This window comes from Dicentrarchus labrax, unplaced genomic scaffold, assembly GCF_905237075.1.
Source record: "Dicentrarchus labrax unplaced genomic scaffold, dlabrax2021, whole genome shotgun sequence".
In the NCBI taxonomy this organism is placed as follows: Eukaryota; Metazoa; Chordata; class Actinopteri; family Moronidae; genus Dicentrarchus; species Dicentrarchus labrax.
The window spans coordinates 26,442,909-26,465,028 of record NW_026136713.1 but is presented as its reverse complement, the minus strand read 5'-3'; the positions used below and the strand labels follow the sequence as shown (position 1 = coordinate 26,465,028).

At 39.6% G+C, this 22,120-nt stretch overlaps 2 protein-coding genes across 4 annotated transcripts; one reads left to right on the top strand and one right to left on the bottom strand.

The window, feature by feature from the left end:
* Position 1: 1 nt before the first annotated feature.
* LOC127374595 (serine protease 27-like) lies at positions 2-22,032 on the top strand. Of its 3 annotated transcripts, none has more exons than XM_051420142.1 (7): positions 2-270; positions 1,019-1,094; positions 15,843-15,863; positions 15,978-16,149; positions 17,507-17,775; positions 19,444-19,592; positions 20,691-22,032. In XM_051420142.1, the coding sequence occupies exons 2-7, from the start codon at positions 1,043-1,045 to the stop codon at positions 20,937-20,939; spliced, it is 912 nt and encodes a 303-aa protein (XP_051276102.1). In that variant the 5' UTR covers positions 2-270; positions 1,019-1,042; the 3' UTR covers positions 20,940-22,032. The 3 variants fall into 3 exon arrangements, with proteins under 3 accessions (XP_051276102.1, XP_051276101.1, XP_051276103.1); XM_051420141.1 differs by lacking the exon at positions 15,843-15,863 and adding an exon at positions 4,301-4,321; XM_051420143.1 differs by lacking the exon at positions 15,843-15,863 and adding an exon at positions 4,301-4,321 and having other exon boundaries at positions 21-142.
* On the bottom strand, positions 6,724-20,612 carry LOC127374639 (endoglucanase-like). Its single transcript, XM_051420207.1, has 2 exons — positions 20,528-20,612; positions 6,724-7,243 (listed from the first exon to the last, which is right to left on the bottom strand). The coding sequence occupies exon 2, from the start codon at positions 7,229-7,231 to the stop codon at positions 6,737-6,739; it is 495 nt and encodes a 164-aa protein (XP_051276167.1). The 5' UTR covers positions 7,232-7,243; positions 20,528-20,612; the 3' UTR covers positions 6,724-6,736.
* Positions 22,033-22,120: the final 88 nt, after the last annotated feature.

Sequence of the window (22,120 nt, the reverse complement as noted above, 5' to 3'; positions counted from 1 at the left end):
TTGGAGCAACTCATCTTTGAACATAGAATTTCAATTCAAGAGACGAAGCAACGAACAAGCCATCAACGCAGAAAGAGAAGTCCAACAACCTACAGCCGAGAAGGGAGCGACGGGCAGAGGAGGATTAACCTTCTCCACCCAGGTACAGGTTCCAACTGATCACCAAGGATCACTCTTTTGTTCGCCCTGCCATCAGAGACTGCACTGAACAGAGACTTTGCGGACTTTGGACAAAGTCGGGAGTTTCAACAGCAACCAACAGTACGGCAGGCAAGGAAGAACTGTATTGGCCGGTACACCTCTTCGCTCTCTCTCTACAAGCTTGACATTCAACCACTCAGCTACAAGCCTTTTCATCAGGGGTTTGAAATTTAACCAATTCTTTTTAATATCAGAAACATACTTAATTTTTATCATTAGATGTGAACAATCAGTTTTGAATCAATGTATGCTGTATGCTGGCCCTTGCTAAATCTTGCAATAAAAATAACCATTGAAGTTAAAGAATAAATTGTGGACCTTGGATTTATGATATCTCATCAGGCAGTAATTATTAGGTCGTGTGTTCATCAACTTAACGGTTCTAACAGGTTACTCTAGCCACAGAAATTCAACAGACCCTTGGGGCTTACTGTACAAACCACTAAAATAATCCTAGCAACTAACAAGTGCACAGATCAATAAGAGGGGAGCTGCCGTTAACGGACGTGACTAATGTGGTATTTGGCTCTAGAGCTATTTGGTCAGGTGCTGCACTAGAGTGAGCAGGGTAGGCATTTGGATGAAGGCAGTTAGAAGCTAGGCGTGTCTCCTCGCCACCAGCAGAAATAGTCCTCTTTTTAACCTTGTAGGGAAATACTCATAGGCAAGAAGCTCGGACCCTTTAAACGGAGAGACAGCCTTAATGCCGAACTTCAAACCGGCGCTCCACAGACAAACAGGTGACGTCGGAGCAGGTTTACTAGGTGTAGCCTCAGATAGAGCGCGATATAAACACAATGCATCCCTTCTTTAACAGAGTCACTGCAGGCTGTTCATCAACATGGAGCTCAAACTGCTGGTTACTGCTGTGCTGACGGCCTTAATGCATACAGGTGAGGTTATTATGTCTGTTATCATCTACTTATAAAAGACACGGTAATATTCGAGCACCAAAAAATACTGAAAAAATAACAGAAAATAACTAAATACAGTAATTTCTGTTGTCAAGTTGAGATCCCTGATCCACTAAAACCACTTTGGTGAGCAAAGGACTGTCCATTGAGTAATGAAGAAAGATAACAACGGAGCATTAGGGACTCTCCATCTGAATAACTCAATGCACAGAGATTATAATAACCAAGCCCTGTATAATGATTGAAGTTGATTCTATTTTACAAAATGAAATATGTGACAATGAAAGGAAACATGATTATATGATAATTAATGAGTATAAATGCATAGTAGTAAGATAGAACTATGGAAAGTACGGTCAAGAGAGCAAATCATGTTGAAGTGTTGAGTAACTATGTGAGAAAACGCATGTATTGCAACCACATGTCTGGTGCAGAGAGAAAGGGGAAGTTGAGCGCACACAGAGGACACACATCTTGTGAAGTTGAGCAAACACAGAGGACTGTCTTGTGAGGAGCAAAAGAGAAAGTAGCACGGCCCCGAACCAAACACCCTAGGGGGATAAAAGGGGCTACACAAGGAGGATCGTGATTAGTCCTCGGCTGGCTCTCGGGTTCAAGACTTGCTGATCGATCGACCACATCGGAGCAACTCATCTTTGAACTTTTCAACTCCGGTGTTCGGATGAAGGCAGTTAGACGCTAGACGTGTCTCCTCGCCACCAGCTTAAATAGTCCTCTTTTTAACCTAGTAGGGTAATACTCATAGGCAAGAGGCTCAGACCCTTTAATCGGAGAGCTGGTCCAGTACCACCTATACGGGGGTAACTTGGGATCTAACACTGTTTAACAATGAAAATTACCTATAAAAACAGGCAAACTCTGCTATAATACAAAGAATCTGGCTTAAATTTACAGAAGAGTCCATAGTTATACCATATATCTGTCAATTAACAAACAAATCCTTTTAATGTTGTCATTCATTTTACATAACTTATTTAACAGTATTAAACTTGAATTGTTTAATATTTTAAATAAACATTAAATATCTGCAAATGTATTTTAATCTTTTCATGTGAAAAACAGATTTTTCACTTTATTTTACATTAAACGTCACAGGATATTTTTGTAGTTTTATTAATATTTGTCTGTATTTAAAAAATACAGAAATCTGTAAAATAAATGGTAAAAACCCTGTAAAAGTACTTACTGTGTATCAATATGTATGTTTCTGTTCACTGTATCTGGTCATAAAATACACTATAAACACTAGAGCTGTGTTCTATATGGAATTGATTCAATCAAAAATCGTTAAAACGTTTTAATAATTACATCAGAACAAAGTTAAAATACTAATCAAAATTAAATATAATTAATGAATACAAAAGAGAAAGTGAAAGTGAGAAAATTATAAGAATTGAAGCAAGATAAGATCATCAGGAGTTATTTGTTAACAGGAAGGTCACTGAGAGTGAACGCTGGCGCCCAGATAACAGCACGTAACCGTAAATCAATATAGATTACCTGTACAAAGCTTACTGAAGCTTACTGATGTTTTATAAGAACTTATTTGAGTTTCTGAACCTCAAACTTTGTGTTCCTTTCAGAGCTGTAACACATAAAGGATCTCTTACAGTAGCAACAATAGAACAGATAAAAGATGCATGTGAGCCGATTTCTAAACATATAACCTAAATCCTTTACATGTTTGATTCATAACAACACACATGAATGTTTGCTAACACACAACCTTAATGCGAAGTTTGCATTAGCGACTAATTCATTCATTTCATCTAAAGGCTTAAATTAGCATAGCATAACAGTTACAAAACAAACCCTCATAAACTGATAGAAACAATGAATCAGTTACCTTGTTCCCGTTCCAGTCGGGAGCTGAAATATCAACTCCTTTGTTAAAGTTGTGACACCAGAGCAGCAACTTTATCCATCTGAACTCAGGTCAGTTTCCATTCTGATCGACGCCACATCCTTTATTTTACCTCATGAAGTTTATCATGAATACATGAACAATCAATTCGCTAAGAAAGGTTTTTATGCTCATCTTGTTTCCGCATGGAGTCACGTTGCTCCTGAAGTTCAGACGGCAGATGGACAGAAAGTAATTTTCTACATCGGATGACAAACTCTCTGTAGCAAGTCTCTAGCTAATGTGGGTACTGGCGGCACACAAACTCAACAAAGACCGGTTAGTTGTATCAGGTAACTTTTATTAACACTCCAGCCCAGGTCCAGCACACTACTGCAACATAAAGGTAGAGTGATTAGACAATAACTAGCAGCTGTGGTAATGAACTCACCTGGTGCTGCTCTCACAAGCCTCCCCACACCTCTCTCCTGCAGTGCAAACCACCTCCACGCTCAAAATGCCTTTTTTATTTACAGTCACTCAAAATGACCAAGGTGAAAAACCCTGAGGAGCTTTTATTGAGAAGTTTTTCATCATGAAAATAAATTCACCTAAAAACGGCAGAAAAAATGTTGTGTGTTCTTCTGGTGACGTTGCAGCAGTGTGTTTATCAAAATACAGAAATATCCTTTGAATTTACATATCTAATGTAAAATAACTTATTTTTTACATAAAAAGATTAAAATACATTTGCAAATCAAGTTTTTTTTGCAGATATTTATTGTTTATTTAATAGATTAAATTGTTAAATTCAAGTTTAATATTGTTAATTCATTTCTAATATTATATGAAATCAGTGACATTAACAGTAAAAAGTATTAATTGTGAAATTTTAATGTATTTGTTAGTTAACTGACAGATATGTTGTATAATGATGGAAGTAGAATAAATGTTGTTTATCAGTGTATAAGCATTGGTAAACTGTCCAAATACAGTTGTTATCAGTGTAAACAGCAATAATTACTGTAATCTCACAGATAATGACTTTTATTACAGTTCTATAACTTTTAACATTCACATTAAAATAATAACAATCCAATAACAGCACTCTGCTGTAAATGTAAGTCTGATTATTGTATTATAGCATTATAGTATTATATTTATAGATCATTGTTTTACACTGTAAATATCTTTAATTAAACATTAATAAGGTTTTATGTCAAATAAAAGTTAAAAACTGTACTTGATTGTTGTGATTCACATTAAGAGATTTTAGTCACTTTACTTTAATACTAACTGTATTATTCTGTGTCTCCCACAGGAATCTACGCACAGTCAGATGGTGAGTTATGTTTCATACTTTAGTTTATTCATTTCAGTTCAGTTTTATTTGTATAGCACCAATTCATAACAGAAGTTCTCCGGACACTTTTCAAATAGAGCAGGTCTAGAACGAACTCCTTATAGTTATACTTATACAGTGCCTTGTATTCACCCCTTGGCATTTTTCGTGTTTTGTTGCCTCACAACCTGGAATTAACATGGATTGTTTGAGGATTTACATCATTTAATTTACAGAACATGCCCACAACTTTTCATCGTGTAATCAAGGAAACTTACTTATCACTCTACGACACAATGAAACTAAAGTTCCTTCATGCTACACACAGAGAAAAAGACTATTAACATAAAATAAGGCTTATTTACAGTTATTTATATATACAGAATGTAATTCTGAATGAACTCCTGGTTGAATGTAAACAGCAACAAGACAGTGATGATAATCTGGTTTCATCTTCACATTAAAACATTCAGTTCGACTGCGTTTGAGCACCAAACATCATCGATGTAAACTCAGAGTCGTCTCCTTTCGTCCGGCAATCTGTCGGAGAGGAACTCGGTGGAGCCGGTCTCTGTAAAGATGTGGATACAACAATATCTGAATCCGACTTGTTTGTCCCGACTGAGTCCCATTTCATTAAAAAACAGACATTATCCAGGAGTAGCCTTAAGTCCAAGCTGGACCAGCACGGCTCCTATCCGGGTCTCTTCCTCTCCTCTTGGGCCAACAGCAACCTGCTGTTCGTGATTTGTCTTCAATGTCCACTTTAAAAATATTTCACATGGCTTCAATTTCCCTCTCATTCTCATCTGAGGACAGTTTGGTCTTTTGATGAAGTTCATACATATGTAACATGTTGTCTTCTCTGTTTCTCAGCACCAGCACGTCCGATCTCATCGTTTACCTCGGAAGTAATGCCCTTCAAAACCCAAACCCTAACGCAGTGAACTGGACTGTGTCCCAGATAATCAACCATCCGGACTACAATAATGAAACGTTCAACAACGACATATCCTTGTTGCGTCTGTCCTCACCTGTAAAATTCACCGACTACATCAGACCGGTGTGTCTGGCGGCGAACGGCAGCGTCTTTGAGGCCGAGACGACCTGCTGGGTCACCGGATGGGGAGATATCGCAGAAAACAGTGAGAATGTATTCTGTCATTGTAAAATGTTTTGTTAATAGAAATTAGTTCATAATTCCCACCCTGGTATTGTTTTCACCTTGTGAGTCTGAGTCATCTTGACAAAACGTGTTCCTGGAGAAACCCACTGTAGGAGGAACTAATACAGAAGTGGTTTTGAGTATTTTGGCAGGTGTTTATGTGGCTGTGGAGTAAATACTTACGTTCCACCACTGCCTTTAAAGCATCTATATGCTCAGTTTGTGCTGGTCCAGACCTTAAAACTGGTCCAACATCTCACAGTGAGACACGTCAACCAAGACAGCAAATTCAAATGTTAGGACCAAATTAATGTGAGTGCTGCTTAAACAACCAATTTTGTTACCAACAAATCCCTCAAAAACACAAATCTTCTTACTTTACCTCACAAATAGGTTAAACAGGTAAGGTAATGGTAAACAGTGATCCAAAAAAACAATGGAAATGGAAAACTTGACTCAAAGGACGAAAACAAACAGGAACGAACAACTACGACTTCAACTTACTCAACATTAATATCTTTTCTCTTTCAGTTTCTCTTCCTTTTCCACAGCGGTTGCAGGAGGTGAGTGTTCCCATCGTGTCCAACAGTCAGTGTGCCACTGCGTACAACGAAATCAGTAATATCACCAACAACATGATGTGTGTCTGGACGAGGGAGGAAAGGACTCCTGCCAGGTGAGTCTGTAAAACCCTGTTATAAACAGAGCTTTCACTGGTTCCAAGTGTTTCTCCCCATTCTGAATCTTCAACATCAAAAAAAAAAAAATGTAATTCATCAGAAGAGTCTTTGTTAGTGTTGTTATAGTTACTGATGGTCTGTACGTCTGTAGGCGCCAGCGAGCATCATCCTGGGCGTCGACCAACAGAGACAAACACTGAACGCTGTAAAATAACTGACAATCATATTTAGAATAACGTTACTATCTGCAATGTTCCTATATTTTATTTGGACCATTAGCTCCATGCTAATAACTAGCTTGCTGTTTACAAATCACCCCATCAGCCAACACCACGAAGCAACCAACGCCACACCCACAATGCAACGCCAAGACACAGCCGGACAACCACAGCTTAGCTTAGCTACAGTTAGCTACCTGGATGCCCCTGCCTCACTTCACTCCTGACTAGCAGAAAGCTATCGTTAGCTTTGTACCATTATAATACATTTTAGTATCATCACATTAGCTGATGAAGTCATTTAGCAAGATAACGTTATCCAGCTAACAGCACAATCAGACAATATGTTCCACTAGCTTAGCAGTAATGTTAGCTTTGACTTTGGACTCTGTGTTGGACTCTGTGTTGGACTCTGTGTTGTGGACTCTGTGTTGGACTCTGTGTTGGACTCTGTGTTGTGGACTCTGTGTTGGACTCTGTGTTGTGGACTCTGTGTTGGACTCTGTGTTGGACTCTGTGTTGTGGACTCTGTGTTGGACTCTGTGTTGTGGACTCTGTGTTGGACTCTGTGTTGGACTCTGTTGTGGACACTGTGTTGTGGACTCTGTGTTGTTGGACTCTGTGTTGTGGACTCTGTGTTGGACTCTGTGTTGGACTCTGTGTTGGACTCTGTGTTGTGGACTCTGTGTTGTGGACTCTGTGTTGTGGACTCTGTGTTGGACTCTGTGTTGTGGACTCTGTGTTGGACTCTGTGTTGGACTCTGTGTTGTGGACTCTGTGTTGTGGACTCTGTGTTGTGGACTCTGTGTTGGACTCTGTGTTGCCCACTGTTGGCACTCGGGAGCATAAAGGTCACAACCTTTGACCCTCATCCCTACATAGAGACACATAGAGACACATAGAGACACATAGAGACACATAGAGATCAGTCCACAGACAGCAGAGGGACAAAGCTCCACTACAACCTGTTCTCTCTGCTCACACACACTGATTAAAGTTACTGATTGTTGGTGATATAACTGATATGTTTGGTCTGTGCAGTGGGATTCCCTGCATCCCTGATCCCTTAGTTATGCTGCTATAGGCCTAGACTATCGGGGGATTTCCCATGGTGCACTGAGCTACTCTCTTCCTCTCTCTTTCTGCACTCATTCATGTCCCATTAATGCATGTTACTAACTCCACTTCTTCCCCGGAGTTCTTGTGCTTCTCGTCTCGCAGGTTCTCATGGATCCTGGTGGAGCCTCCTGCCATGGTCCTGCTTGACTGCCATTGCCAATACTGTTGTTGCTGTGCACCTGTCTGTCTGTCTGTCGCTCTCTCTCTCTCTCTCTCTCTCTCTCTCTCTCTCTCACCCCAACTGGTCGAGACAGACGACCACCCACCTAGAGCCGGAGGATCTGTCCTAGGTTTCTGCCTTTTAACAGGCAGTTTTTCCTTGCCCTTGTCGCCAAGTGCTTGCTCATGGTGGTACTGTTGGGTCTCTGTAAATAATGTTATAAAGAGTTCGGTCTAGACCTGCTCTATTTAAAAAGTGTCCTGAGATAACTTCTGTTATGAATTGGCGCTATACAAATAAAATTGAATTGAATTGAATTGAATTGAATTCAGGCGGCCCGTTGGTGACTAAGACCGTCTCTAAGTGGGTCCAGGCTGGAGTGGTGAGTTTTGGAAAAGGCTGTGCTCTGCCCAAATACCCTGGAGTCTACACCCGAGTGTCCCAGTACCAGTCCTGGATCAACAGCCACATCACCAACAACCAGCCGTGCTTCGTCACTTTCGACGGTTCAGTCTCTACAAGTGATTCTTCAGACTCTGGAGCTGCTCCACTGGGTTACGTCCCAGTGTCTCTGGTGCTGTCCATCTTCTCTCTGTTCATATAACATTTTATGATTTTTCTGAAATATTAATTATTTTCTTTAAAGTTCCCATGAAACTGTTATTTGCATCCTCATATTTACGTGTTTCCTGTAAGAACTTGCTGATATTGATGCCGACAGAGGACAGGTTGAAGACAGGGACTACAGTACCAAGGTGGTTTAGCTCCTGGCAGACGAGGGTTGAGCAGCTAGCTGCAAGGCCAACCTGGCTAACTTGCTAACATTGGCCATCAGGAAATTCTGTAACTCACCTTTCGGAACTGACCTCCTAACATTGTCGTTAGCACTAAAAACTCTTTAAGTCACCTCGGTACCGCTGTCGTTGAACTGCCCTTCGTCTGTCTGTGTGGCCCGTTTCCACCAAAGTAGTTGTGGTTCTTGAACTGGTTCCGTTCGAGATCTGCAGGTTTGAGTGCAACCGTTAGCAATCAGATGCATCGTTAACAGAGGGTGCTGCACAATGTCCCGTACTGTAGTTCCCAGAGAAAACTGAACATTTCTGGTTCCAACTTTTCAGTTTTTGTTTGTTTTTGGCACAAATGCACCAAACGATTCAAAAGTAGGTGCTTGAACCTGAACAGAGACAGTTGCCATCAGACTGTCTGCCAGTCAGAGTATCTACGAACTGGGTCACATACTGGAGTAAAAACATTTTGACTTACCTTTGTTTATGTTTGTTTGATCGATACAGTTTGGTTCATGAATGTATTAATTATCCAGTCTGATGTATCACAGCATTTATAACCAGAGATCATTTTCATTTTAAACATAAAATATGTAAAAGGACAGTGAAACTATGTGGTTGGTTTTATTGACCCTGCAGGAACAGCAGTAAGACTCACAGACATATTCCCCACAGATACACAGGAACACATGATATTGATCTGCTGTTAAACATTCAAACAAGTCTAATTTTAAATCAATGTTAGTTTGTTTTAATATCAACAGATTTCATGGGAACTTTAAAATTGCTTTAGTTAATTAATTAGTTTCTTGAAGATGCTATTTAAAACACTTTAGTGTTTAATATTAAAACTGTTTAATATGTTTAATTGGGGCTGAAAATAATGATTGTTTTTATTTTTTATTTCTTAACTAATAATTGTAAAACTTCTAATACCTTATTGATTCAACCAACAGAGATTATTCTCATGTCAGGGTTAGAGTTTCTCTTACACATTATAATCCAAGAAACAAATCAATAATCAATAATCAGTAAACCAAGCTGTGCATGAAGGTAGAAATGTAATCAAATGACTCAAACAATAAACTGTCAGTAACACATGAGCTCTGTCTGCTGCATTACTTTATTTCTACTCAGATTCATTCATTAATGTGACAACCTGCAGATGTTCAGGTAACAGGAAACAGCGTCGGCGCTCTGCTGAATGAACTGAAGCTCTCAGTCCAACAGGAACGAAGTGGTGACGTAGTAAAGCCTCCGGCTTCATGTGATTGGCTGTCTGGGACATGTGTGACATTAATGAGAGGAGGAGGAGGAGGAGGAGGAGGAGGAAGAGCCAGGCGGCGTCAGGAAGGCAACATGGTCTGACCCTGATAATGTTTTAGAGTTCGCAAAGTACTGACCGAAATAAAAGAGGAAGAAAGAGGAAAGAAAGCACACATTAAGTGAAGTTGAGACACATTCTGAGTCGACAGTGACTTTAAAGTTCCCAACGATTAACGTTATTTGCATCCTCGTATGTGTGTTTACTGTAAACACAGGCAGCTAGTGAAGGACTCGCTGAAGAAAGACTCGTCCAGGACTGGGAGTTTGCAGTGAACCCAGACCGGGACCGAAGGCAGCATCTGATACCGACAGAGGACAGTTTGACTACAGGGAATAAAGTACAGAGGTAACGGCAGCTAGAATCACAGTCAGCAGCAGTTAGTGGTTTGATGCTTTACATCAGGAAACCCTGTACCTGCTGTCAAACTGACCTCCGTCTGTCCCGTGTTCCAGTCTCGGCCCTTTTTCCACCAACTTTTCAGGTTCCGAATCGACCCCGCCGAGTGCAGAATGAGTCATCAAGAGTTATTTTATTGTGTTTAATGACAAACTCTAAAATACCATTAAGATTATCTATAACATGTAAAAAGACAGCAAAGTGAAACTCCTCATACAGACACTCTCCACAGATTCACAGGAACACATGATATTGATCTGCTGCTAAACATTCACAAGTATAATACTAAATCAATGTCGGTCTGTTTTAATATCAGCAGTCTTCAAGGGAACTTTAAAATTGCAGAAAATATAGAAATGAATAATGATTGTTTTCATTATTTATTAATTAAATTGTTTTCTTAACTAATTATTGTTAAACAGATATTCAGTTTATGATCATGTACGATAAATGAAGTTGACTGTCTCTAATGCGTGTGCTGGTGCCTCATTTAAAAACATTTATTGCCTCCATTTAACTCTGCATAAATCAATAATCAATACAGTAAACCAAGCTGTGCATGAATGAGGTAGAAAAGTAATCAGCTCTGTAGCTCTCTCACAGTCCAACAGCTAACTGGCTAGCAAACAAAACAGGAAGGAAGTGGTAAAGTAATCAAGCCTATTGATTATTGGTTGTCACTGACGAGTGATGTTATATATATTTTGAATTTTATGCGTCTAAAACCTTTCAAAAAACTACAACACTTGGTGAGGAGAGGATCCCCGTACATTGACAGTTTATATAACAGTGTTTTAAAGCTGCATTCTCTCTAACAGCCAACAGGGGGCAGCTCCACTCTGATAGTATTGAGTCTTATGGAGAAGTTGATTGATGAGCTCAGTAAACAGTTCCTGATGAGTTTCTGGTCTCAGTCTCTAGTTTCAGTCTTCTTCCATACAGCATGATGTTCATTTAGTAACTGATGGTCCCATTTAGAGTAAAACAGACCATAAAGCAGGGTATGCTTTAGGGCGGACTTATATATAGAAGAAGAAGAAGAAGAAGAAGAAGAAGAAGATATGTACTTTATTAATCTCCTATTGGGGAAAAACTTTTTACTCTTTTTTTTTTATACACACACACACACACACACAAACACAAGGCTGTATATGTGTATATTTTATGCACCAAGTGCACCAGGTCACATTCCTCGTAGGCGTAAAAACCTACTTGGCAATAAACAAAATTCTGATTCTGATTCTGATTCTGATTCTGAAATACACACTTGTGGACATGCGACATGGAGAGAGAGATGGTGGAGTTGAGCAGTTTCTTGGGGATAGGTTGCCTTGCTCAAGGGGCACCTCGGCAGTGCACCGGAGGTGAAACCCTATTCACTGAGCTACTGACGCCCATATACTTATATTTACAGTATTAAACTTGAATTTAACAGTTTAATACTTTAAATAAATATTAAATATCTGCAAATGTCTGTTAATCTTTTCATGTGAACACAGTTGTTTCACCTTATTTTATATTAAATATCACATATTTTTTATTTTTTATTAATATTTGTATGCATTTCAAAAATTACTGAAATCTGTAAAATAAATGGTAAAAACCCTGTAAACTTGCTTTTCTTGTACAGTGTGTGTATCAGTATGTATGTTTCTGTTCACTGTATCTGGTCATAAAAGACACTATAAACACTAGAGCTGTGTTCTATATGGAGTTGATTCAATCAATAATCTATAAAATCTTTTAATAATTACATCAGAACAAAGTTAAAATACTAATCAAAATAAAATAGAATTAATGAATACAAAAGAGAAAGTGAAAGTTAGAAAAGGATAAGAATTGAAGCAAGATAACATTATCAGGAGTTATTTGTTAACAAGACGCCGGCGCCCAGATAACAGCACGTAACCGTAAATCAATATAGATAATATAAATCACAGAAAACTGTACAAAGCTTACTGAAGCTTACTGATGTTTTATAAGAACTTATTTGAGTTTCTGAACCTCAAACTTTGTGTTCCTTTCAGAGCTGTAACACATAAAGGATCTCTTACAGTAGCAACAATAGAACAGATAAAAGATGCATGTGAGCCGATTTCTAAACATATAACCTAAATCCTTTACATGTTTGATTCATAACAACACATGTGAATGTTTGCTAACACACAACCTTAATGCGAAGTTTGCATTAGCGACTCATTCATTCAGTCACCTGAAGGCTACCGTTAGCATAGCATTTACCTTCACTGTTAAAATCAATGAATCAGGTACCTTGTTCCCGTTCCAGCCGGGAGCTTCATTATCAACAAGAACTCCTTTGTTACACAGTTAAGTTCTTACAACAGGTCAAGTTCCAGTCTTATCGATGCCACATCCTTTATTTTAACGGAAGTTTTGTTTGACCTCATGCCAGAAACCTCCCCCACAGTTTATCATGAACACATGAACAGTTGGTAGATCAGAAAGGTCTTTATGCTCATCTTGTTTGCACATTGAGTCATATCGCTCCTGAAGTTCAGACTGCAGATGGACAGAAAGTAATTTTCTACATTGGATGACAAACTCTCTGTAGCAAGTCTCTAGCTACCGTGGGTACTGGTGGCACACAAACTCTAAGACCGGTTAGTTGTATCACGTAACTTTTATTAACACTAGGTTGTAGGTTGCTATACCGTGACTCTTTCCCACAGCTTCCGACTGATGTATAACACCGGGTGGTCCACACCCTGCACCTGCTGAGACAGAACGCCCCCCAGCCCCCTGTTCGAAGCATCAGTCTGCAGGATAAAAGGGAGAGAAAAGTTAGGTGTGTGAAGCAGAGGCTTCCCACAGAGGGTTTGTTTCACCCTCTCAAACGCCAGCTGACACTGCTCCGTCCACTGAACCGGATCTAAGGCAGCCTTTCGAGTGAGGTCGGTCAGGGGGCTGGTCAGGTCTGCGAAGTTGGGAATGAACCGCTGGTAATAACCTGCCAGCCCCAAGAACCGCCTCACCTCCTTTTTGGTCTTGGGCCATGGGCTGGCTGCAAATTGTCTAAGTCTAATTCCTCTGTTGTACAGGCGCGATTGACGCTACTGAGCCCTGAGCAAATTCTCCCGTGACAACTGTCCCAACGTGTGGAGTTTTGCTCTAGCACCATGGTACAACCACCAAACCTGCCAGTTAAAGCAAAAAGCGCTGAAATCTGAAAGGAAATGGCGCTCTTACAAATTATCAGAATATCGCTCAATTTGGCAAGATAATCTTAAAACTTATAGAAAGGCCCTCCGTAATGCCAGAGGAGCCTATTACTCAGCACTAATAGAAGAAAATAAGAACAACCCTAGGTTCCTCTTCAGCACTGTAGCCAGGCTGACAGAGAGTCACAGCTCTATTGAGCCACATATCCCCATAAACTTAAGTAGCAATGACTTCATGAGCTTCTTCTATAAGAAAATTATTACTATTAGAGAAAAAATTAATTACCAACTGCCATCAACAGTTATCAGTGGCTCTCCAAGTTCAGGGACTTCTGTCAATGTAAACTTAGATGTATATTTAGACTGTTTTTCTGCTATCGATCTTCATCAGTTAACTTCAGTAATTTTTACATCGAAGCCATCAACCTGTCTATTAGACCCGATCCCAACTAGGCTGCTTAAAGAAGTCGTACCCATAATTGGGACTTCTTCTAAAAATAACATTTAATAGCATATTTTACTGTGTGACTGATCCATTATATGGTCACATCTGGATCCAAACATGGCGACGACCTTAATGATGAACTTCAAACCGGCGCTCCACAGACCAACAGGTGACGTCGGAGCAGGTTTACTGGGTGTGGCCTCAAATAGAGCACAATATCAACACAATGCATCCGTTCTTTAACATAGAGTCACTGCAGGCTGTTCATCAACATGGAACTCAAACTGCTGGTTGCTGCTGTGCTTACGGCCTTAATGCATACAGGTGAGGTTATTATGTCTGTTATTACCTACTTATAAAAAAAGATGATAATATTCGAGCACCAAAAAATAGAGTAAAATAACAGAAAATAACTCATACAGTAATTTTCTGTTTAACAATGAAAATTACCTATATAAACAGGTGAACGCTGCTATAATACAAAGAATCTGGCTTAAATTTACAGAAGAGTCCATAGTTATACCCTATATCTGCCAATTAACAAATGAATCCTTTTTACTGTTGTCATTAATTTTACATAACTTTTTTAACAGTATTAAACTTGAATTTAACTGTTTAATATTTTAAATAAACGTGAAATATCTGCAAATGTATTTTAATCTTTTCATGTGAAAAAAGGACATTTTCTTTAAATAAGCAGTAATTTTATGATTATTTACAGTCACAGATTTTTCACATTATTTTACATTAAACATCACTGGATATTTTTGTCATTTTATTAATATTTTTTACAGTGTGTGTATCAGTGATTTGTTAACAGGAAGGTCACTGAGAGAAAACTGTACAAAGCTTATTGAAGCTTACTGATGTTTTATAAGAACTTATTTGAGTTTCTGAACCTCAAACTTTGTGTTCCTTTCAGAGCTGTAACACATAAAGGATCTCTTACAGTAGCAACAATAGAACAGATAAAAGATGCATGTGAGCCGATTTCTAAACATATAACCTAAATCCTTTACATGTTTGATTCATAACAACACACATGAATGTTTGCTAACACACAACCTTAATGCGATGTTTGCATTAGCGACTCATTCATTCAGTCACCTGAAGGCTACCATTAGCATAGCATTTACCTTCACTGTTAAAATCAATGAATCAGGTACCTTGTTCCCGTTCCAGCCGGGAGCTTCATTATCAACAAGAACTCCTTTGTTACACAGTAAAGTTCTTACAACAGGTCAATTTCCAGTCTTATCCTTTATTTTACTGGCAGTTTTGTTTGACCTCATGCCAGCAACCTCCCCCACAGTTTATCATGAACACATGAACAGTTGGTAGATCAGAAAAGTTTTTATGCTCATCTTGTTTGCACATTGAGTCATGTCGCTCCTGAAGTTCAGACTGCAGGTGGACAGGAAGTAATTTTCTACATCGGATGACAAACTCTCTAAATGTCTTTTTTATTTACGGTCGCTCAAAACGACAAAAGTGAAAAACCATGAGGAGGTTTTATTGAGAAGTTTTTCATCATGGAAAATGCCAGAAATTCACCAAAAAACGACGGGAAAATGTTGTGGTGACATTTCAGAAGTGGAAAAAGTCTGTGTGTTTACAAGTTTTTCATGTTGATTTTTTGTTGTTAGTTAACTGACAGATATGTTGTATAATGATGGAAGTTGAATAAATGTTGTTTATCAGTGTATAAGCATTGGTAAACTGTCCAAATACAGTTGTTATCAGTGTAAACAGCAATAATTACTGTAATCTCACAGATAATGACTTTTATTACACTTCTATAACTTTTAACATTTACATTAAAATAATAACAATCCAATAATAACAGCACTCTGCTGTAAATGTAATCTGATTATTGTATTATAGCAGAGTTCACCTGGATTTATAGATCATTGTTTTACACTGTAAATATCTTTAATTAAACATTAAAAAGATTGTATGTGAAATTAAAGCTAAAAACTGTATTTGATTGATGTGATTCACATCACTTTACTTTAATACTAACTGTATTATTCTGTGTCTCCCACAGGAATCTACGCACAGTCAGATGGTGAGTTATGTTTCATACTTTAGTCATTTAATTTCTTCCGATAGTCGACTGAGTCTGACAGACAGCAACAAAACCATCAGCTGCAGCTTTTCCATGAACTCTGTTTCCCTTCAGTTTGTGGCTCTGCTCCGCTCAACAAGCTCGGCACCAAGATCGTAGGAGGGGAGGGCGCTGCTGCCGGGTCGTGGCCCTGGATGGCCAGTCTGCAACATAACAGCGAACATTTCTGTGGAGGATCCCTGATCAACAACCAGTGGGTCCTGACTGCTGCTCACTGCTTAAACAGGTGACCTCTGACCCTCAACAAGATGCACTTCATCTTATCAGGAATAATCAGATTACAGCTTTTAAATTATTTTTGCAGAATAAAAACAAAAGCATGAGCACAATAAGACCATTGAGGACTTCCACTATACACACAACACAATGGAAGAAGGTTCTAATCCCCACTCATTCATGTTCCATTAATGCATGTTACTAACTCCACTTCTTCCCCGGAGTTCTTGTGCTTTCTCGTCTCGCAGGTTCTTATCGATCCTGGTGGAGCCTCCTGCCATGGTCCTGCTAGATTGCCATTGCTAATATCACTGATATTACTGTTATTATTATTATTATTATTATTAATATTATTATTACTACAGTTACTATTATTACTATTGTCACTGCTCATTGTCCTCCATCGTTGCTGTTGTCGCCGTCGTCGTCATCTTCTTCATGTTCATCATCATCAGTCACTACTATTAGTGCAGTTGTTGCTACTGTTATTGCTGTGCAACTGTTTGTCTGTCTCTGTCTCTTTCTCTCTCTCTCTGTCTCTCTCTCTCTCTCTCTCACCCCAACTGGTCGAGACAGACAACCACCCACCTAGAGCCGAAGGATCTGTCCTAGGTTTCTGCCTCTTAACAGGCAGTTTTTCCTTGCCCCCCTTGCCAAGGTCTTGCTCATGGTGGTACTGTTGGGTCTCTGTAAATAATGTTATAAGGAGTTCGGTCTAGACCTGCTCTATTTGAAAAGTGTCCTGAGATAACTTCTGTTATGACTTGGCGCTATTTAAATAAAATTGAATTTAATTGAATTGAATAGTGGAATCAAGGAAACTTACTCATCACATAAAATAAAGCTTATAGATAGATTTTCTTCTTGTTTTTTTAGATAGATAGGACTTATATACAGTTATTTATACACATATACATGATGTAATTCTGAATGAGCTCCAGGTTGAATGTAAACAGCAGCAACAAGACAGTGGACCAGCACTGATCCTATCTCTCTCTCTTCCTCTCCTCTTGGGGCAGCAGCAAACTGCTGTTGGTGGTTTGTCTTCAGTGTTCGCTGCTCTTTAAAAATATTTCACATGGCTTCAATTTCCCTTTTAGTCCCTGACAGCGCTATAATCCTGACTTGTTATGTGGAAGAAACAGTTTGGATCACAAAATCTTCCAACAATGTTCCAACTAGTAATACTATCTATATCTAAATACTAACTATATTTAGATGGTAAATAAATTCAATACAAAAAAATATTGTCCATCACTCATCTGAGGACAGTTTGGTCTTTTGATGAAGTTCATGCAGACAGACAGCACCGGTGTGTCTGTCTCTCACATATGTAACTTGTTGTCTGTGTTACTTCTGTTTTTCAGCACCAGCACATCCGATCTCATCGTTTACCTTGGAGGTAATGCCGCTGTAGACCCAAACCCTAACGCGGTGTACCGGACGGTGTCCCAGATAATCAACCATCCGAACTACAATAATGAAACGAACAACAATGACATATCATTGTTGCGTCTGTCCTCACCTGTAAAATTCACCGACTACATCAGACCGGTGTGTCTGGCGGCGAACGGCAGCGTCTTTGAGGCCGAGACGACCTGCTGGGTCACCGGATGGGGAGATATCGCAGAAAACAGTGAGAATGGATTCTGTCGTTGTAAAATGTTTTGTTAATAGAAATTCAATTCAATTAAATTCAATTTTATTTGTATAGCGCCAATTCATAACAGAAGTTATCTCAGGACACTTTTCAAATAGAGCAGGTCTAGACCGAACTCCTTATAACATTATTTACAGAGACCCAACAGTACCACCATGAGCAAGACCTTGGAGACAAGGGCAAGGAAAAACTGCCTGTTAAAAGGCAGAAACCTAGGACAGACCCTTCGGCTCTAGGTGGGTGGTCTTCTGTCTCGACCAGTTGGGGTGAAAGAGAGAGAGAGACAGAGAGAGAGAGAAAGAGAGAGAGAGAGAGGGAGAGACAGACAGGTGCACAGCAACAACAATAGCAATAACTACACTAAAAGTAGTGACTGATGACGATGACGACGACAACAGCAACGATGGGGGACAACGAGCAGTGACAATACTAATAGTAGTAACTGTAGTAATAATAATAATAATAATAACAGTAATATCAGTGATATTAGCAATGGCAGTCAAGCAGGACCATGGCAGGAGGCTCCACCAGGATCCATGAGAACCTGCGAGACGAGAAAGCACAAGAACTCCGGGGAAGAAGTGGAGTTAGTAACATGCATTAATGGGACATGAATGAGTGCAGAAAGAGAGAGGAAGAGAGGAGCTCAGTGCACCATGGGAAATCCCCCGATAGTCTAGGCCTATAGCAGCATAACTAAGGGATGGTTCAGGACTCACCTGATCCAGCCCTAACTATAAGCTTTATCAAAGAGGAATGTCTTAAGCCTACTCTTGAATGTGGTGAGGGTGTCTGCCTCCCGAACCACAACTGGAAGCTGGTTCCACAGGAGAGGAGCTTGGTAACTGAAGGCTCTGGCTCCTGTTCTACTTTTAGAGACTATAGGAACCACAAGTAGCCCAGCATTCAGAGAACGTAGTGTTCTAGAGGGGTAATAGGGTACTATGAGCTCTTTAAGATATGAAGGGGCCTGACCATGAAGAGCTTTATAGTTGAGGAGGAGGATTTTAAATTCTATTCTAAATTTTACAGGGAGCCAGTGCAGAGAAGCTAGTACAGGAGAGATGTGATCTCTTTTTCATCTATATGCTGAGTTTGTGCTGTTCCAGACCTTAAAACGGGTCCAACATCTCACAGTGAAACACATCAACCAAGACAGCAAATTCAAATGTTAGGACCAAATTAATGTGACTGCTGCTATAAGAAGCTTTAAACAACCAATCTTACTATCAACAAATCCTACATAAAAAAAAAAATGTCTTACTTTACCTCACAAATAGGAAACATTTTTTGAGGGTCAGCAGTTTCCTAAAACAGTTGCTTGCTGTTGTATCTATCAAACAAAAAGGGACTGTTGGGGACTAGTTCCAACAGTGGATTAATCCACATTTGGTGCTTTAGTTGTTATAACTGAACCAATAAATAGGACTCAAGACTCAAGAGCTCAGTAAAACAGTTCTTTAGTTGCAGTCTGCTACACAGACATCCATCTGATCAGGACAAGTTCAAAAAGGGTAAAGGCAGAGTTAAAAGGTAAACAGTGATCCAAAAAAACAAGGAACACTTGACTCAAAGGATGAAAACAAACGGGAACGAACAACTACGACTTCAACTTACTCAACATTAATATCTTTCCTCTTTCAGTTTCTCTTCCTTTTCCAGACTGGTTGCAGGAGGTGAGTGTTCCCATCGTGTCCAACAGTCAGTGTGCCACTGCGTACAACGAAATCAGTAATATCACCAACAACATGATGTGTGCCGGTCTGGACGAGGGAGGAAAGGACTCCTGCCAGGTGAGTCAGTAAAACCCTGTTATAAACAGAGCTTTCACTGGTTCCAAGTGTTTCTCCCCATTCTGAATCTTCAACATCAAAACAAAAAAAAATGTAATTCATCAGAAGAGTCTTTGTTAGTGTTGTTATAGTTACTGATGGTCTGTACGTCTGTAGGCGCCAGCGAGCAGCCAAGACACAGCGGACAACCCCAGTTAGCTTAGCTACAGTTAGCTACCTGGATGCCCCTGCCTCGCATCACTCTTGGCTAGTAGAAAGCTATCGTTAGCTTTGTACCATTATAATACATTTTAGTATCATCACATTAGCTGATGAAGTCATTTAGCAAGATAACGTTATCCAGCTAACAGCACAATCAGACAATATGTTCCACTAGCTTAGCATTAATGTTAGCTTTGTGTTGGACTCTGTGTTGTGGACTCTGTGTTGTAAATGGTAAATGGACCTGTACTTGTATAGCGCCTTTCTAGTCTTCCGACCACTCAAAGCACTTTTACACTACGTGCCACATTCACCCTTTCACACACATTCACTCAGTGATGGCAAAGTCCATTGAACAGAAAGTAACATTCATACACACCGATGCACGGCATCGGGAGCAATTCGGGGTTCAGTATCTTGCTCAAGGATACTTCAACATGTGGCACCAGGAGCGGGGGATCGAACCCACAACCTTCCGATTGAGGAACGACCTGCTCTGCCTCTGAGCCACAGCCGCCCTGTTGTGCTGTGTTGTGGACTCTGTGTTGGACTCTGTGTTGTGGACTCTGTGTTGGACTCTGTGTTGTGGACTCTGTGTTGTGGACTCTGTGTTGGACTCTGTGTTGTGTACTCTGTGTTGTTGGACTCTGTGTTGTTGGACTCTGTGTTGTGGACTCTGTGTTGTGGACTCTGTGTTGCCCACTGTTGGTACTCGGGAGCATAAAGGTCACAACCTTTGACCCTCATCCTACATAGAGACACATAGAGACACATAGAGATCAGTCCACAGACAGCAGAGGGACAAAGCTCCACTACAACCTGTTCACTGTCTGCTCACACACACTGATTAAAGTTACTGATTGTTGGTGATATAACTGATATGTTTGGTTGGTGCAGGGGGATTCAGGCGGCCCGTTGGTGACTAAGACCGTCTCTAAGTGGGTCCAGGCTGGAGTGGTGAGTTTTGGAAAAGGCTGTGCTCATCCCAAATACCCTGGAGTCTACACCCGAGTGTCCCAGTACCAGTCCTGGATCAACAGCCACATCACCAACAACCAGCCAGGCTTCGTCACCTTCTCTGGAGCTGCTCGCCTGGCTTACGTCCCAGTGTCTCTGGTGCTGTCCATCTTCTCTCTGTTCATTTGAAAGCTAATGATTTTTTTAAATAATTAATAATAATTTTCTTTATTATTTATTATATCATTAGTTCCCATGAAACTGTTATTTGCATCCTCATATTTACGTGTTTCCTGTAAGAACTTGCTGATATTGATGCCGACAGAGGACAGGTTGAAGACAGGGACTACAGTACCAAGGTGGTTTAGCTCCTGGCAGCCGAGGGTTGAGCAGCTAGCTGCAAGGCCAACCTGGCTAACTTGCTAACGTTGGCCATCAGGAAATTCTGTTGCACAATGTCCCGTACTGTAGTTCCCAGAGAAAACTGATCATTTCTGGTTCCAACTTTTCAGTTTTTGTTTGTTTTTGGCACAAATGCACCAAACGATTCAAAAGTAGGTGCTTGAACCTGAACAGAGACAGTTGCCATCAGACTGTCTGCCAGTCAGAGTATCTACGAACTGGGTCACATACTGGAGTAAAAACATTTTGACTTACCTTTGTTTATGTTTGTTTGATCGATACAGTTTGGTTCATGAATGTATTAATTATCCAGTCTGATGTATCACAGCATTTATAACCAGAGATCATTTTCATTTTAAACATAAAATATGTAAAAGGACAGTGAAACTATGTGGTTGGTTTTATTGACCCTGCAGGAACAGCAGTAAGACTCACAGACATATTCCCCACAGATACACAGGAACACATGATATTGATCTGCTGTTAAACATTCAAACAAGTCTAATTTTAAATCAATGTTAGTTTGTTTTAATATCAACAGATTTCATGGGAACTTTAAAATTGCTTTAGTTAATTAATTAGTTTCTTGAAGATGCTATTTAAAACACTTTAGTGTTTAATATTAAAACTGTTTAATATGTTTAATTGGGGCTGAAAATAATGATTGTTTTTATTTTTTATTTCTTAACTAATAATTGTAAAACTTCTAATACCTTATTGATTCAACCAACAGAGATTATTCTCATGTCAGGGTTAGAGTTTCTCTTACACATTATAATCCAAGAAACAAATCAATAATCAATAATCAGTAAACCAAGCTGTGCATAAAGGTAGAAATGTAATCAAATGACTCAAACAATAAACTGTCAGTAACACATGAGCTCTGTCTGCTGCATTACTTTATTTCTACTCAGATTCATTCATTAATGTGACAACCTGCAGATGTTCAGGTAACAGGAAACAGCGTC